A 19576-nucleotide genomic window follows, 5' to 3' on the forward strand; every position below is an offset into this window, starting at 1 on the left:
ACCTTTCCCAATTTTAAAACATTCAGTGTTCCCATGCTCTGTTCGAACAACTGCTTCTTGGTCCAGGTACAGATTCCTCAGAAGCACAATTAAGTTCATTCCACTACAGTCCTCAGCCTGATGGTGTTCTCTGCGGTCAGCAAACATAGCTTCCCAGATTAAGTGCCTAGAGGGCACCCCCACTACACAAATGAGCATCCTGCTTGAAGGCTCAGCTTTACTCACTCTGTGGACCGGAATCTCACCTCTGTCTTGTGCTCTGGCTCTTGATTTTGCTGGAGCTATACTGTTCCTCTGTTACTCCTCTGGTGTCATAGCTATGTCTCCTAAATTGAGAAGGTTCCATGCATAGGGATCTCAAGGTCCAAAGGATGCACTCCACTCTGCCTCTTCTTTCTTGGTGGTTGGGAGATCCCCTCTTCCTGTTTCTGAGGTGGTTCATTTTTTTTATACCTAGTAGGATGGCAAAATTGACCAATCCCCTTATGAGATTTCCAAGTTTTTATGATCACAGGTGTCCCTGTTAAGCATGACTCACAACTGAATCATAATCCTGTCAACATCTCTCCCCACTTTCTCTTACCCAGACCCAGACCCAGACCCATCATGGAAAAGACTAGGCTAGAAAAACCATATTAAATAATTCATTGCATCACACTTGACCTTTTATTTTCCCTTCATTAAAAAACATAACCAAAATCCCTTTTTCACTTCTCTGAAGGCTGTTATTTGAGCTATTTTATGTCTTTATTTCTTTGGTTTCTGAACATTTTCCTTCATTTATTTCTAACTCTTTTTTAGTTTGTTACCTCATTTGGGGAATTTTTCTGATTCTAATTTAAGTTGTTCTTTCCTATCTTATAAGCAGTTTGTGAATTATTGTAGCTCATTTTGAAGTAATAGGTGACAGATTTTATTGTTTTTTTGACCAGGTCTTGAGTGTGTTCTTTGTTTGTAGAGATGGTATTCTGCTTCTTATTCTTTTTCTACAATTATCTAATATGAGATTTGACATTTTTCTGTTGCTAATTTTTTGTGAAATTAATTTTCTTGAACTTCTAGAATAAGGTGAGGTTGAAGAAATCATTTCTAAATTTGTAGAGCTCCCTCTTCTATGTTTCATGGATGGCGTTTTAAAAAATATGACAGTTTGCTTTCTTAGATTCTGGCCTCTGTTCTCCTCTCCCATAGTATCTGAAATTCCTTTCCTTTGTCTCTTTTGTTCCTGTCCTGTTCAGTTTTGACGTCACTCTTAGAAGCTTGTCATTAGGGCAGGTCCTGATCTTCTCTGGTAGATGAACTTCAGAGTTACTAGGAGCTAGACTGTCATTGTCTCCAAATCTCCTTACTGTGGACCTCTTGTCCTAGCATGTTACTAGAATGGGTAGAAACTTTCCCACTTTCAGCTACTGTTTTCATGTTGACCTACTGTACTTTCCTATAAATACCTGTTGTTTCTTTTGTTGTTCTCTTCTTAAGACCTTTAGCTACTACTTTCTTTTTCCTCCTATACAGACTCCAATAATATAAAGCCTAATGGCTAATGGTGGTTTGTTCTCACTCATTTATATTTTAGGGTTCATTGAGACAACTTGTTATCTAATTTGGTTGTAGATGCTATTCCATGTTTTTGCTATCTGATTGTTCAATGTGCTTATTTGTAGATTCAGGGATATTTCAAACCTGTGCTATCTCAACTGCCATCCTTCTTCCTCATCATTTTAATTTCTCCAGTGTCTCTTACATACATTATCATGGACACACATAAATACTGAGATCACACTGAAGAATTGTTCCTGTGGGCAGAAGGAATATTTACATGGAAGTATTTTGTTTTACATAGTCTATCTAACCTCAGAAGTCTCATGCCTGCCCTTCCTTATCTTTATTTACCTTTTATTAATATTAAATACTTAGAAAGGAAACACCTAAGTATAGATTTATTTATTTTTTTATTTTGGTATCATTGCCTATTTGAAAAAAGTGTATTGCCCCAGAAAAACATACATTTTAAATTCCAGTGGTGATTCTGATGAATTTGTAATGACTTTCGGAAGCATTATTCTATACTTTAGAAGGAGTCACTGGATTTATAAATTAGAGTGCTTTGCGCTGCAAGTAACGGAAAACCGAATTCAAAATGACTGAAACGATAAAAAGATTTAATATATTAAAATAGCAAGAAGTCCAGGAGTAGGGCAGCTTCAGAGCTGGTTGATTTAGCAACTCAATAATGTCGTCTTTCGTTTCTATCATCTTCAGCATGTCTACTTTGTTTTTCTGTCAGAGATACAAGATTTCTGCAGAAACTCCAGCCAGGATCAGAGAGAACAGCATTTTTTCCTTGTCACTTTTTAATCAGTGAGAAAATCCTCAAGTGGTTCTATCTTTGAATCAATAGCTAGTAAGGAAAATGGGACCACCATTGATTGGCACAGACTTTTCAAGATAAACTTCTCAGTTCTGTGAAGGAAATATGGTAATTATAAGAAAATAAAGACAGAAGTGGGAATGACTCTTGAATAAATAACCGCAGTGTTTTGCTTCAATGAGGAGTATTATTGATTAACTGTGACTGCCCCAGGGATAGGATAGTGATGTGGTATCATGGGACTATGTATTTGTTACACCTGATGTGACCCTATATAGTTTAAAAAAAAAAAAAAAAAGAGTTATTTGACATCTGTTGTCTCTACTGGCAGTCCAAATTATCCTTGACCAAGCCAATTATCATTGTTCACTTTGTACTAGGGATACTGAAATCCAGAGAGGCAAATGCTTGTGGGCATCCATGTTTCCTGACTCCAAGTCTAGTATGCCTTCTACTTTCTCATACTTTCCAACTCTGGTGGTTAGTTGAAAACTAGGTTCCTTTTCTATAGGGGCATGGAGGGGTCCCTTAAAAGGGAAGCTGGGACACAACCTTATTAGTATCACAGTCTGATTAAGACCTCACCCTACCAGAAGACTTTTTATTTTTATTTTTCTTCCATCGTCTTCTCCTTCTCTTTCTTTTCCTTCCAGCTTTATTGAGATATAATCCACATACCTCTTTAAGGTGTCCACTCCATTGGTTTTTATAGAGGTATACATCTATCAGCACTAAAAGCCACCCTTTCCTAGTAACCGTTATAACTTTGCTTCTGACTGGGGAAGTAAGCAGAGGAAGAGCCTGCTCAGGGCTCCCTGAGCTTCTATATCTACACCCTTGTCGAGAGTTGTTGTTGTCAAGGGAAACCCATGCAAATCCACACAGGGATTCAGGCAGACCTATGTAAGAGAGTGGAGCAGGTCCATTAGTTAAGTCCACTTGTGTTCTTAAATCTCAGAGAAAGCAGTTTCATGAGAGAGCATTTGTAAGGAGGTTTATAAGCACATATCTGGTTTGCATGTCTATAAACATTATAATTGTGTTTGCATGATATAGCTTGATTGTTCCCTCTTGTTCCATAGTCTGCCGCAGATGTTTTTGATGTTAGCACTTCTCCATGGGCTTCTACAGATGTCTCCCCAAACTCTGGTGCTTTTTAAACAACACATATGTGCATCATCTCCTCCTACCTTACCCTATACACCATCAGAGGAAAGAAATTATCCTTTGTGGTTGGACAATGCTTAGGTTTTATCTACTATCCTTTTGGTTTTATACCAGTCCTATGAAATTATCAACCCCATCTTAGAAATGTAGAAACTGAGGCTTATAGAAGACAAGTAATTGTCCATAGCCACTGATCTGGCCTGTTGCAGAATCAATTTTGAATCTGATTTGCTGACTTTAGAACCACTGTACTTTTCCGTTCTTTTTGCTGTCCTAGGACTGTACTTTCACCTGCATGGATTTTAAAATTTGAGTTTTAGAGGTTAGAAAAACCCATGTAATCTCTGCTTTCTCTCTGTTTTTTAAAAAACTTTTTTTTATTGTGAATTGAGTGAAGGTTTACAGAGCAGATCATCAAATTGTACATTCAACAAATCATATACTTTACTTCATTACATGGTGGCAATCTCCTCCATGTACCAACAGTTAACAGCATTTACTTCTATTCACTTTAACTGTTGCATTCCTTCCGCTACCTTGATCTTTCCTCTGCTAACCTCCCTCTTATTGTATATTGCCTGCCCTGATACCCATGTTAACATGTATCTACCCTGTAGCCCATGAATAATTTTCCATCCACACCACACCCTGTAACCTTCATAGATTTTTTTTTTTTTTAAACTTTTGCAACACTGGTCTCGTACAATGTCCTTTTATGATTGACTAATTTCATCCAGTGTTATGTCCTCCAGTTCATCCATCTTGTAGTGTTTCACAGATCTGTCATTTTTCTTCAGTGTTTTCTAGTACTCCATTGTGTGTATTTACCAAAGTTTGTTTAACCATACTTCTGTTGATGGGCATTTTTATGTCTCTTGTAGACAGTATATTGAAGAGGATCCTTTTTCTTATTTATTCTGTTCTTATGTCTCTTGACTGGTACATTTAATGCATTTATTTCCAGTGTAATTATCAATAGGTATGAATTGATTACTGTCATTTTTCTGTGTGTGTATTTTTTTGTTTGTTTTGAGGTGCTGCTGGATTCTTTGTTCCATATAATTGTTAATGCCACGTTCATTTTGTTTGTGGATTTTCTTTTCATTTTCATTTCTGTTGTGCTCATGTTTATTAAATTTTTATGATTTTCCTCCTTTTTAATTTTGATGTACAGGTGTGTTATTTTTCTTTGAGATTACCCTGTGATTTATTTTTTTTTTCTCTGCTTAAAATGGCTGTTTTATCTTGAAATCTGTCTGACTTCCTTGCCGTTTAAAAGTTCTGTATCTGTACTATTCCCTCTTTTTGCTTTGTAATTGATGTTTTCAGACATTGATATCTCTGGTTCCCTATTTTCAGTCTTGTAGGTTTGTTTTACTTTAAATACTTCTATATCTTGGTTGATTTCTGGGTGGTGGTATCATGTATGGTAATTTCAGGTTCAGGTTGTCTGCTGTTGTTGGTTCTTAGTCCAAAGAACCCCCTTTAGCATTTTTTGTTAAGTTTGTTCTGGTCATTACAAATTCCTCTACTTTCTGATCTCACCAGCATATTTGAGGGACAGTTCTGCTGGGTATGTATTTCTGGGTTGTCAGTCTTTTTTTTCAGAGTTTTTTGTTTTGTTTTTTTATATGTCATCTCATTGCAATCAGAGCTTAGTATTTTTGATTCCCCTTTGTAGGTAACTTTTTGCTTTTCCCCAGATGCTTTCAGAAGTCTTTCTTTGTCTTTGATTGTGGAAAGTTTGATTATGATATGTCTTGGTGATTTTCTTTTGGAATCTATCCTATTTTTCTTGTATACTTATCTTCTTGTCTTTCATGATGGTAGGGCAGTTGTCTTCCAACAGCTCTTTGACAGTTTCCTCTGTGCTTGTCTCTTTCTTTTCTGGAATTATGGTCACCTATAAGGTGTTTCCTTCCAAGGTGTCCCACATAACTCTTAAGACTTTCTTTGGATATTTTTCATTCTTTTTCTAATTGCTCTTCTAGCATAGTAGTATTGAAAGATTTATATCAAGCTCACTAATTCGGGCTCCCAGTGCTTCATGTCTACTCCTTTGTCCTTTCAATGTATTATCCATTTCTGAGATCTTAGTATTGCTCTTCTGGATTTTTAATTTCAGGTTTTGTATTATTTTAAAATTTGCATTTATTTTGTCTGTTGTTCTTGTGGTGTTTTCCTGAATTCTTCTAAAGTTTTTATTGTGTTCTCCTTGCTCTCCTGGATCTTTCTATCAATCCTTTTACGTTACCTAATTAATATTATTTTGAATTCCTTTTCAGTTAGTTCCATTAATTTTTCTTTTTCAGAAACGTTTTCTGGCTCTGCAGCTTGGTCATTAGCTCTTGTTTCCTCGTGAGAACTAAAATTGTTGTCTCTGGGGCACCGTGGGATTGTCATATTTGTAAAAACAATCAGTGCATTTGTTGGACCTGAAGGGGAGAAATACCTGGGACTCTTCTCTGAAAGGGCTGTGACAGCAGAATTCCTGGTCCTAGGTCTAGTTCTTGTTGGCCTCGGTGTTACCTGTGTTTAGGGCACTCAACCCATAAGTAGTTTGTGGGGACCCTTGATGAAGTTATATTTTGTGTCTGTTAGGTCCACAGGGAAACTAGGCACAGGGTGACTATGACTAGTTAAATGCTGGTCTGGTGACTCTGTGGGTTTTGTAGTTCTGAAGCTGAAACCATCCAGGCTCCAAAGTGGCATAGCCACTCACACTGTCATGGCTCCCAACCTTGTGGCTCCGAACTCCTAGAGAGCAGGGTCTGTGCTAGTGGTGGATGAGACTGGGAGCTGCCCACACCTCTGGTCACCAGGAGAGTGTGGGGGAGAGAAGAAATTGCACCTTTCCTGTTGTCCGGGTGAATCCGCTCTGCCATGCCAAAGCTGCTCACAAGATGGAGGAGCCTTGTCTGGTCAGCCATTCACCTGTCATTCTCCTCTCCTCCCAGCAAGCTCTCCACCTACCTCTTGAACCTTTCTCCTGAATTTCAGGTAGCCAGAATTTTTATCTGTGTCTGTTTTATTTTGTCTTTCATGTCTTAGTTGTAGGGGGTCCGTGTAGTGCATCTGCCTAGTCCACCATCTTCTGCTTTCTCTCTTTAAAAGATCCTTGTATTGGGACTCTTTTCATTGCAAGTGATGGAAACTCATCTCAAACCAACTTAAACAAAATGAGGGAATTTATTGAATGAAGAAACTGAAAAGAGTTGGACTATCTTCAGGTATGACTGGATCCAGGGGCTTAGATGTCTTCAGTGACCTATTCTTAGTGCTGTTTGCTTCTTCACATGGTGGCAAGAAGTCTCCAGCAGCTGAAGACTTCTTCCTCAGCAAGGTGCTTTCCCAGTACTGGCAGTCATGCATTTTGGATCATGCATTTTGTTGCCTCATTTGGGCCATGCGATTATTTCTAAAGCTTGTATTGTGGTCAGAGGATGCCATACTCTGTTGTCTGTATATGGGCCAAGACTACACTCCTGGAACTGAGGCAGATGTCAGCTCTTAAGCCTCATCACCTGACAGTGGGAGGCTGATTCTGCAAGATCAATGTGTGTATTCTTGAAAAAGGAAAGACCAAAGCTGGATAGGCAACGCCTGTTTTTGTATTAAATATTAATATCCATTAAGTGTCCCAAGGACAAACAAACAAACAAACAAAAAACACCTTCAACAAGGATCCTGGCTTTCAAAAAGGGGGGACCCAAATACAGAATACCAGTACCACTTCTAAAACAGGTAATTTTTATCAACAGTTCTGTTTTTTTCTGTAAAAACTAAAGGAACCATTCAGACATCTGCTAAGCACACTGTTAATAATAGAAAAAGAATGGGTAAGCTTTGTTTTCCCATGTATAACTAATATAGATTTCTTGGGGTCTTAACACAGCTTCCTAATATGGTAATGCTTCATTTATTTGACATCATTAGAGAGTGAAATTTCCTGGATGAGTAGATTTTGCAGCTATGTTTGTACTTTTAAAATTTAAGTCTTTTCATGAAATACCTTTCATGAAAATACCTTTCATGAAACACTTCTTTGCATTAAGGCAGTACACTGATAACATTGACCGTAAATGATTATTTTCTAACCCATTTTGCATTATGCTTCTAGAAATTAGGGTATGTGCCAGTAGGTGTGAGAAAGCACAGAATAAACACAACCTTTTTTCTGGACCTGAGTTTGGAGTCGTCGGGGAGAGCATCATTTTCATATTAACTTGAATGAGAATTAACTTGAATACAAATGGAACAGAATGCAAGATCCTAGGGAAATTTTTAGATGAAACCTGAGCTGATTCAGGCTCAGATCCAGAAGCCAGCTTCCTACCTCTTGCACATATGCGTGTACCTTCAGGGAAAAGTCACCCTCAAATGCACTCAAGCTACAGAGGCTCTTTGCTCCTTCACCACCTGTCTCCTGGCTACAGTGCTTTATCTTCTCGTATATTGCTTGGGAAAGTTCTCCATCACTGTGTAGTCTTTACTTTGTTAGGCACTAATTGACCATTACAGGGGAAACCAGATAGTCAAGCTTTCTAAATACATAACTTTAAAACTTTATGCATATACCTAAATCAGTAGACTTGGCCTACTAGAACCTAAAGAAGTAGACTTCTTTTCTGTAAAAGAAGGTCAAAGGTTGTGTGACTTGCTCACTGTGGACTCACACTGGGAAGGGATTGGAACTCCTATCACCAGATAAGTGGAATATTCACTGCCTCATCACTGACTCTATCCCATGACCCTTGTCACATAAAAGGATGTAAATTTTCTATGCTTTCTTGACATTGATACAGAAAGTTCAGTCTTCTCATCACTGTGAATGGTTCTCATTTCCTGCTGTCATGGAATGAATTATAGCTCCTCCAAAAGAATATGTGTTGAAAATCTAAATGCTGTACCTATGTGTATAATCCCTTGCAATTTAATCACTGTCCATAATGTAATCTGATGTGATGTAATCAGTCAGTCAGGTATAGGGGTTAGGATTTGCCACACATTTTGGAAGCACACAATTCAATTCATAATAGACACAAAACAGAAGGAGATGAATCTACAAGCCCAGGAACTTCAAGGATTGCCAGCTACTAGAAACTGAAATGATCCCTGCTGTGGCACTGCAGGATAAGGACTGGATAATCACACACCCTATATAATATCTCTATGAGTTGAAAATGACTCTACAGCGCTAACAGAAACAAGGGCCACTGTAGCTTGACTGGTCATCATGTCTTTGTTAAAAGCGATTGGTTGTTTACCCTCTGAGAAGCATCTGTACTTTTGTTGTTCTTGTTAAGTGCCATTGTGTCGCCCCCACCCCTCCCATACCTGTGGATGTAATCCCATTTGAGATTAACATTTTCTGTTACGTTGATATGGCTATATGAGTGTAGGGTGTGTTTTAAATAAATCACTTTTGAGCTATAAAAGGAACAGATTAGGCACAGGGGTCAGAATTGATGCCATGGTAATTAACAACGGGTACAGAAGTGAGCAGACATGCATGAATGGGGAAAAGATGCTAAGGACTGCCAAGAAGAATGCTATCGAAGTTAAGACGAGGATTTTCCCTCAGAGCAGAGAGAAACAAAGCTTCCCTTTGATATGGGACCTTGAATTTAGACTTCTAACAGAGGGTTTCTGAGAAGCAACTGGTGGGTTTGAACTGTCGACTTTACAGTTAGCAGTCCAATGTTTATGCTGCAGTGCCACACCAAGGCTCATATGTACTTTGCTGTTGTTGTTGTTATGTGCCATTGAGTCAGTTCTGACTTATAATGACCTTGTAAAGAGTTGCCAAAAATCACTGGTGGGTTTGAACTGCCAACGTTGTGGTTTACAGTCCAGTGCTTATTCTATAGCACCACACTAGGGTTCATGTATTTTAGGGGGGAGAAAGAGATACAGAGACAGTTCTATCCATTGCCTTCTCCTTCCCAAAAGACCCACCCTATGGAGCCTTTGATTCCCCTTCCCATATTTGAGAAAATCCAAATCCTCATCCTTCATGGGTGAGGTGTTTTGGCTGTCCGTAATTACATTATTATTCTAGACATTGTTGGAACGCTTCTTGCTGAGGAGGGAGGATTAGGCCAAGGAGGCTGTTCGGGAGTGTGCAGCCAGTCATCTGCCCCGTGCCTGGCAAAGGCGATTATGCCTCTGGAACCGAGGTTTCTGGCTGAGGCTTTGTTACTTAATTAGGCTTCTGTCTTGTTTCCCGTTATGACAGTGGCAGAATCCAAGGTACACCCCTTTTTAAATTAATGCAAATGCCTCTAACAAAGTTTTATAATCGTTCATTTTAAACAAATCAGAAAATTGTCAAAACCACTCTAGTTGCAGGGAATTCAGAGGTAGGAAATAACTTTTAAAAGCATATGTTCCTCAAGGGAGTAAAGCAGCAAATACCATCTCTTTAAATTCTGTTTAACGTGAAGCCTTTATTGACTGCTCATGATGGTTCTGCACAATTTAATGCTCTTTTAAGTGAATATTATTTAACTTCTTCATGCAAGTCAGTGAAGCCTTGTGGATCTGTAAATTTAGATGCTGATCACAACCACAAGTCAATGTATAAAGCAGTTACAATTTAATTAACTGGTAATTAATCTTATGCAGTGTCGGGTTAAAGGGAATATATAAATACTGCTTTATGAACCAGCCTTTGCAGAAAGTATAGGCACCAGCCTGTTCTCCCTTCCCTGTCTCATGGGGTAAGTCATGGGCGATGGCCCTATTAACTACATAAGAGTGTGAGGTTGGGTGGATGGAGGAACTCATTATTAAACAGCTGTGTTCAGCCAATCAGCCTTGAAGAATTTGACTTTGGAGGTCAATAAAGGCTCCTAACACGTTAATTTCACTTTATGAGACACCATTGAAACTTACCGACTCATGCCTTGTCTTTGCATTTTGATGGAGAAAGGAAGAGAGAACATTTCCTAGTTTGATAGGTAGCTTAGGCTAAAAAGGAAAACATCAGTTCAGCCTCACTCCCTGACTGACCGATGGGGAAAATGAGGGAGAGGGACCCAGTCTCCCACCATGGCTTCTCGGCACTGTCCAGCAAAATCATCCACTGTGGGGAAGTTACAGAACTCAGGGAGGTTACTCAAAGCCTAAACCCCTTTGGGAGTTTTGCCATGCCTCTTGACTCTTGATGAGACCCTTGAGCACTGAAGTCCATTCATTGTGTGAAAGACCTGGTGATCTGTTACTGTAAAGTTACAGCCTAGGACACTCTGTAGAAGTTCTACTCTGTCATGTGGGAGGAATCTCTGTGAACCAGAATTGACTTGACTGAACCCAACAAACATCTAAGACATATATGTCTCACCACCTTGGTCAAATGTAAAGAACGCTAGTATAAAAGCCTGAGGTCTCAGTACCATGAACTCTGTGACAAATCACTAGTCAAAAGTAGGTGCCCTGATAGGAGCTCCCCACTGTTGTATTTTCATAGTGGTTTTACACTTTGTTGTTGTTAACTTATGTTCATCTGCCTGATTGAAAGTTCATTGGCAGGTGATGAATGCGTCATGATTACTCTTAATGAATGAAGAAGTGAACTTCACATCTGCAAACCTTCCTCTGTAAAATGGGGGTGATTTCAACCTCAGTCTACCTGATACAGTCCCTAAGTGGCACAAATGATTAACACACACAGGTCAGAGATTTGAGTCCACCCAAAGTCTTCTCAGAGTCCTGGTGTGGTGCTGTGGGCTAATAATGTTAGACTGCAAAGTTCTTTGAACTGTAAGGTCATGGTTCAAGCTCACCAGCTGCTCCTTAGAAACCTTATACAGGGTTGCTATGGGTCAGAATCAACTCGACGGCACTCAACAACAACAAAAACTTCTCAGAAGAAAGGTCTGGTGTGCTACTTCTAAAAATTCAGCCATGGAAAACCCTGTGGAACATAGCTATTCTCTGCCACACGTGAGGCCAACTCAACAGCAACTTTTGTTGGTTTTTTAAAATCGACTTCACATGGGAACAAATATATAATGTCTGTAGAGCTATAAGAGCTACATAAGTATGAAGGGAAAGTTCATTTGAGTGAGTTAAATGTGGCACTGCAGAATAAACCACTGGACTGCTAACCACCAGTTCAGCTGTTCAGAATCCTTGTACAGGGTCACTATGAATCGGAACTAACTCACCAGCACTTAACAACTTTATTTGTTACTTCATAGGATTTCACTATATTGCATTTAGTGTCTCATCACACTTTTCCTTTGGCAAGAAATGTGTCTGAGTTAATTGGTACCATTAACAGTATCTTGTTTAGAATGAGCGAGGCACCTAGAGTTTTAAGAAACCTCATATGTATCCTTCTTAGCCCACACTATAGATGAAGCCCCAGAGAAGTTGGTTCACCTGCCTGTTATCACACAGAATCAGTGGCTGAGCCAGGTCTAGGTCACAGATTCCTTAATAATGCCCTCCTCAGCTTAGTGATTCAAGTCTTCATTCATGTTGGGGAAGCTGTGGAGTATTTAATTAGCTTCACTCTACAATGTGATCTATGTCAGAGCTCATTAATGTACTAGGGGTGGTGGATTTTATTCTCTAGTATTACACCATGTTGTAGTTCAGTGACCTCAATTAACTCCAGCAGTCAAGACAACCCAGCTGGGCACACGTTACTGAAGAGCACTTTGAGGCAGGTGCCCAGATTCCCATGTCCCTTAGACTTGCTGTCTTCCACCTCAGCCAGACCTGCCCATCTGCTGAGCTCCCTGTTGATGCCGAACACAAGCCTTAAAATATTGGGAAACATTTCCAGTTAAGAGCCATGAGATCATTTTGGCTGGTGCTATTTCACTTAGCATGATGTTTTCTTTGTCTGTGTCTCTAAATCTGTCTTTCCTTACAAGGACACTGTCAGATTAGATTAGAGTTCACCCTAATTTAATAGTACCTCATCCTAACTTGATTATATGTGCAAAGATCTTATTTTCAGGTAGGTCACATTCACAGGTACTGGGAGTAAAGCCTTCAAAATATCTCCTTGTGGGACAGTCAGTCCACAACATGTACTACAAAGTATTATTTAGCCATTGAAAGGATTGAAATATTGATACATGCTGCAACATGGATGAACCTCAAAAACATTATACTAAATGAAATATCAAAAACTCACTGCCTTCAAGTCGATTGTACTCACAATTAATCTCTGGGAAAGACTGGGACAGACACAAAATTCCACATATGAGGGAGCTTAAAATATTTCCTTATCTTTTCATTTCATTTTCCCTCAAACTTTCTGAAGCCTCTTGTGTATTGTGTGAGTCCACTTAGATGAAATGCCCAGAACAGGCAAATCTATAAAGAAAGAAAGTGGATTAATGGGGATTCATGGCTAATGGGTAAGTTTATTTTTGGAGTGATGAAAATGATCTAAAATTAGATGGTGATGATGATTGTATGTACTAAAAACTACAGACTTACATTTCAAAGAGGCAAATTTTATGTTATGTGAGTTATATCTCAATTAAAAAAGGAATTAAAAGTAATTTGGAGGATAATGGAATTTGAATATGGATTGTATATTAGATAATAGTTTCGATCACTGTGAAACTTCCTAGTGCATGTTAATGGAATTGGGGTTATTTAGGAGCCTGTTCTTTGTTTGAGAGATGCATGCTGAAGTGCTGAAGTACTTTTTGGTCAAGTGCCATGTCATTACTTTATTTACAAATGATTCAGCCGAAACTGTATAGATAAAGAGCAAAGTTAAAATATTAAGAATTGGTAAATCTAGGTGAAGGGTATCCTACTTACTTTTTTTTTTTGCAACTTTTCTGTTGAAAATAGGTCGAGACAAATAAATGAAGTTTTAAAAAGTCAGATAGAAATTTTGGAATGCCATAGAAAAGTAAATTTTTTTGACTGTCTCCTTGTGTCTTCAGTCTCTGCCTAAGACAAGACTAAACAATCGATTTAGCCTTCCTTTGTTGTTTCTAAGTGCTGTCAATTATATTCCCACTCATAGTGGCTCTGTATAGGATTTTTGAGGAGCAGCTGATAGGTATGAGCTGCTGACCTTATGGTTTGCAATCTAGTGTTGATCTTACAGCACCACCCCAGAAGTTCCTTGGGTAGGATTAATTCCATTTCTTTTTTAATGTCTAAGCAGTATAGGTCCCCCACGTAGCTGTTCTTAGGGAAACAGCAAATTCTATGGAACACATGTGGACTTTTGCAAATGGGGGGAGGTTTTCTTATGCTTTCCAGTGGCCATAGATGACAGCCAAGGGGGCACCAGTCATAGCTTCTTTCCTGGCCTCATTCCAGCCAGACTTAGGGTAAGGGAAAAGGCAGCTTCCTTTTTTTTTTAAACTAGTCTCCAAAGAAAATACTAAAATACCCAACAAGTTTAATTTCTGGGGGCAAAAAAGTTCTCAGTGAGTTTTCTAAATGTTACATGTTCTTCATTTTTTTTTTTTTTTTTTTACAATATTTATATTTTGGGAAGGGATGTACAAAACTCTGTGTTGTTATTATGGTAAGTGTCATTGAGTCAGTTCCAACTCATAGTGGCCCTGTATAGCATTTCCAAGGAGCGGCTGGTGGGTTTGAACCACCAACCTTGCAGTTAGCTGTCTAGTGCTTATCCTACAGCTCCATAGAGCCCTGTAGCAACTTGTAAGTCCCTCGGTTCCCCCTCCTCAAAGAAAAACAAAAATGTAGTAACTATGAAGTGTCGGCAGTCTTTAAGCTCATGAAAGAGAATTTTACCAAATTGCTTCCAAAACAATTGGTAAAACTAATAATCAAGACTATCAGACCTGGAAGGGCCTTTAGAGCTTTTTTGTTTTCCCAATCTGGCTGGGGCCTTGCAGAAGAGCAACCCACTGATTTAACATCTCATGCTCACCCAGGGAATACAGTCAGGAGCATTTGCAAAATCATCTAAACCAACAACTGCTTTTACAGTTGTGCAGACTGATTTTTCAATATGCAGATTTGCTATGAATTTATAGAGTGTTTTGATGCTAAATTCACAATGTGCATCTTTAATGGCTCCAAGTTTGGATAATTTCATGCTGTTTATATCCTAGCAGCAATGGTTTATGCATATTTCCCAAGTTATTACCCTCCTAGGAGAAGAGTGAACAACCTCCTTTCACAGACGACAATCCCATATGTCCTGGTTTAGTGCATCTCTCCTCGAAGCTCATTTTGCATTGAGATGTCAGGAAGTCTTGACAGCTGGATGAGGCACCAAGCCCACTTTGCACACAGGTGTGTTGTCAGCTTCCATAGACCCTCTTAGCTGACTCCCAGATGGCCTAACGTTTGAAAATCACCAGTTAAGCACCTTGCAGTCCCTTGAAGGTTTTTCTCTTGAGAGATTTTCAATGTCATTTAAAAAAAAAAAAAAAAGTGGCCCATCTTTCCTCCAACTCCCATAAGGAAAGAAATTTGTCAACATAAATGAAAGCCTTAAATAATTCAGGAATTCTCTTTCTGGGAGTCATGTACAGAAATGTGGGGTGCATGTAAGATGTTTATTGAAACATTTTTTTTAAAAAAAGATAGCAAATTGGAAGCAATTGAACATTCAGCAATAGGGGAGAGGATCTATCCATGTATTAGAATATAGTGCACCCTTTGAAAATACTTTCAAAGAACTTTTAATAGCAGAAAATTCTCTTAATACAATGATAGGTGAAGAAAGCTGGTTCCAGACCTCTAATTAAGTCTTCAGATTTCAGACACACATATTGAAACAAAGTAAGGGCAACCATGAAATCATTAACAGTGGTTATTATGGGGTAGTGGGATTATGGGGAGGTAATTTTAATGAAAATTTTGTTTTCAGATAATTGTATATCTCACATGCAGTTATAAGGAAAACTACAGCGATCTCTTATGTTCTCTATCCAGTTTTCTATGAAGATTTTCATTTTCTTTTTTATGTATGTGTATGTGTGCATGTGTAAAGACTAGCATTAAAAAACATACAAAACCCAAACAATTTAACTATCCTATTGGAGAACTTTCCTTCAAATTGATCTCCCTTCTCCTGTGTGCACACAGCTCACTGCCTGGCCCTTTGGTGCACTATAGATCTTACCACCTTCCGTTAACTTGGTGATTCATTAGACCCTATGGTTGAGCTTTCATATGGTGAACTCATGTTGGATAAGCAGGGCATGTATTCCAAAAGTATCAAATTTACTCAAACTATTTGGAGAAGAGAGGACAGAAACACATTTTTAAATAGTAAAACAAAACATCTGTTTCATAGAGTGGAAAGTCAAATTTGTTTGCCCATTTAAGATAAATCAGAGGACTTCAGAGAAGTGCCCTGGCTGGCTTGTCATGGTCACTTTTAAGCAAAACACTCTTAGATGTTCCTGTTCTGAACACATTTTCTTCTCAGCCTTTGGGGATGGTAGAGTGGAAGGGGTGGTGCTTGGCAGTAAAGTTTGAGAAGCACTGCTAGTTAATACTTCTTGAACTGAATTATGTAGCCTGCTTTGTCAGTTGACTTCTAGTCCTCATCCAACACAGTGAATGCCAGAGAATACACATGGAACTAGGAATTATTGGGAGGAAAATGATTGGAGTCTTAAGCTCCTTACCTTGCTTTCTTTCCCCCACTTTGGTGAACGTATACACAGCCACAATGACACCATTTCAACAATTCCGACATGTACAATTCAGTGATACTTGTTACATCATTCAAGTTGTGCTGCCCTCTCATTGTCCTTTTCCATGTTGTTGATAAATGCTGTTGAGCCACTTCTGACCCATAGCAACCCTGTATGGGCTTTAGGAGGAGGAGCAACATGTGAACTTGAACCGCCAACTTTGTGATTCTAACCTACTTTGTAGTCCAGCGTATTAACCCACAGCTCCACACCAGGTCTCAATTTTCCACATTATTCCACCATCATTATTTTAGACTCTCTGCTCCCCATCTAACCCTTCAAGTTGCCATTGTCAATTTGATATTACATTGATAATTCTTTAAAACATCACAATGTTCAAAGCACATACACATTACTAATTAAAATAAACATTTTGTTTCTTTGATTCAAAGACTTCAGGGATTGTTTTGGTTTAAGAATTAAAGATTATCTCAGGGCAATAGCTTCAAGGGATTGTCAGCTTAAGTGACTCCTGAAAGGTAAGTCAGGGAGGTGATGGGAATTTAAAATTCTGTTCCCTCTTTCCATCAGGATTCTTCTGTAGAATCTTTGATCCCAGTGTTCTGTAATGGTAACAGGGCACCATCCAATTCTTCTGGTCTCATGGCAAAAGGCAACCAGACACGCATTTATTTTCTGCTCCTTTTCTTCTTCCTCTGTTGCTTCAGGTAGTCACTTGGTAGATTTAAAAACTCTGTCTCTACTCAGCGAACTAGGGTTCACTTTAACTTTTAAAGCCGTTTACATGTTCTCTCTCTGCCAAGGGCCCACATCTTGCTAAGAAGCATGCTACCCATGGATTCAGTTCCGTGTGTTTGATTCTTGGCTCCAGCTTAACCTCTATGTGGGCCTGGCAAGCTGTCTCTGGCCTTCCTTTTCATCCCATAACAGAATGAGATGTCTAGATATGATCATTGCTACGACACTAAACATAACAACACTAAATGCTATGCTTCACTGAGTCTGAAGCACATGCTTTTCTAAGGTTCCCAAACTCCTTTTACCCACTTGAAAGCACACAGTTAACTTGTGTAGAAACCACATGGGAGCCATGTCTGACTTCCCTTGACTTCACATGGGGAAAAGAGATTCAAACTCAAAATCAGCCCAAGGCCGATTCCTATAAAGCTGACATGCTTCCACCCTACAACCTTCTTTACCCTATTCTGACTCCAATCATTCTTACCACAGCTATCCATGTTTCACATCTGAGTTAGATAATCCGTTGCAGTGGCCACAAAGAACTCATAACAATACTCATGATTATGGGGTTTATTAGAGAGGGAGAACAGGATATAATTCAGGATCAAAACCAGCTCAGGGTACAGCAGTTCTCCAGTCAGGAATATCTCTTATCTGCCATATTGCAGGCACAGCTGAATCAGATATGTCACTCCTTGCCCTCAGCCCTGCTTGGGCAAGTGATACAAAGCTCTTTTAACCAGCCTGCAAGTGCCCAAAGGGCACATTCTATGAGCCCATCTCCTGCCCATAGACACTCAACTTTACTCAGTCCATCATGGGCCTAGAACCCAAAGCTACTGTCTTTCCATGCCTCTGCATCTGCCATCACTGTTTCTCTAGGTAGCGACCTCACACTTTACTCATGCCCTTCCTTCTTGATGGTCCTGGGATCTTCCATCTCTGCTTCTGAGATGATTCCTTTTAAACCTATCTGGATGGCAAAACTAACCAGTCTCAGCCTTAGAGTCCTGTATACCTTATTTGCATGATCCCACCCAATTACTTGGTGGAAATTAGGAAGACTGGATAGAAAAGTTATATCAATTAAATTCAAGTCACCACAACTTGCAAGAGTTTTAGCATCCTTCGAAGTAAGTTTTCACTAATTTGAAACTTTTTCTTTTTTCCTCCTTTGCCTTCTGAGTGAACTTTGTCATCAGTATCTCATTGGTCATAATAAAAAAGCTCAAGAGAGTACCTCTCTTCCACCTACCCCCCTTCCCTGAAGATTATCTTGGGGATAGATATCAAAAACAGTTTTTATAGGCAGGTTGGTGTTTTGCAAGAGATGTGTTTACAAAGCATGAAATTAACATTTTTTGCACAGATCCCAATAATTGCTTATAACATGGTGACTTTACTAGCAAGTGTGCAGCTTGAACAGTTATTAGCAAGATCAGATGGTACATGGGATTGTTTAATTAGTAAGATTCATCACCAAAGCAAAGTTAGCCAAGCTTCATGTGTAGGAGCAGGTCCCTTTCCCTGTGGAATCGACCCAGGAGGTCATTCCAGATGTTGGGAACACTACACTTCATTGACATTGTAGTCCATTGTACACTGCAGTGTCACAGTGCTGCTCCCTTATGGATCTTTAGATTCCTGTGATCTATCCTTGGAAACCCTATACAGGGTCTCTATGGGTCGCAACTGACTCAACGGCACTTAGCAACAACATCCATACAAAATTACACACCCAGACAGAAATGACTGGTGGTTATTTCACACACTTTACTCCTTCTGAAAGGATTGGCTTCATCCTCAGGCCCTTACCGAGACAGTCATGCACCAAACGAAACATCACATTAAATTTAAGTATGCCAGATGAGACAGATCCAGAGGGAGTGGAACAGACAAGTTTGAGCAAAGAGCTTGCACCTTGCATAAACAATTGGAAACATTCGTAAGTTCATAAGGGTGACAAGAAAATATTATATTCCACTCAGTAAACTCTAAGAAGGCATGCTGATGCCTATATTGGCCTTTCATTCTTACTGGTAAAATTAGTTGGCATACCAGGTCAACCCTGAAATGTAAAACCCAAGTGATTCCACTGTCTCGAGAGCACTCCAGAAGACAGACGGAAATCAGGGAAGTAACGGAATGAAGAAGCTCCCAGGGAAGTTAGTAAAATTCATTTGGGAAAATCCGAGGTGCCTCAGCTCTGTGTGGCTCAGATTCAGGACTGTGGAGAGAGAAAAAAAAAAAAGCCTATTATCCTATGTGCTCACTCCTACACAAAAATAAAAAATCTAAAAAGCAAATAAAAATGTTAGCAATGTCCTTTGTCCAGCAAGGGATCACGTTTTACTGAGTCAAGAGTACAAGCACCATAGTAGGCAAGACGTGGGTTCACACCCTGGCTTTACCACTTGCAGACCTTGGGCAAATTATTTAACCATTGTAAAACCTTAGAGTTCTAAATTTAGGGATATAATTTGAGCAACCTTATATGGTTCTGTTTGTTGTTGTTGTTATGTGCTGTGGAGTCGGTTCCGACTCATAGCGAACCTGTACAGGGTTTCTGAGGCTGTAGAAATCTTTACAGGAACTGAAATCCTCATCTTTCTCCCGCGGAACAGCTGGTAGTTTCGAACTGCTGACCCTGAGGTTCGCAGCC

At 39.3% G+C, this 19576-nt stretch overlaps 1 protein-coding gene across 2 annotated transcripts in view; it reads left to right on the forward strand.

The window, feature by feature from the left end:
- Window positions 1–19576, forward strand: part of GALNT10 (UDP-N-acetyl-alpha-D-galactosamine:polypeptide N-acetylgalactosaminyltransferase 10 (GalNAc-T10)) — a 323413-nt gene that overhangs the window by 101975 nt on the left and 201862 nt on the right. Inside the window, exon 3 of one of the 2 annotated variants that reach the window (XM_006863910.1) lies at window positions 10473–10503. The exons of the other annotated variant lie outside the window; for it this stretch is intronic. Within the exon in view, the coding sequence (XP_006863972.1) occupies window positions 10473–10503 (31 nt within the window). The remainder of the gene's footprint in view (window positions 1–10472; window positions 10504–19576) is intronic. 2 annotated transcript variants of the gene reach the window in all.

Source organism: Chrysochloris asiatica, unplaced genomic scaffold, assembly GCF_000296735.1.
Source record: "Chrysochloris asiatica unplaced genomic scaffold, ChrAsi1.0 scaffold00057, whole genome shotgun sequence".
Lineage (NCBI taxonomy): Eukaryota > Metazoa > Chordata > Mammalia > Afrosoricida > Chrysochloridae > Chrysochloris > Chrysochloris asiatica.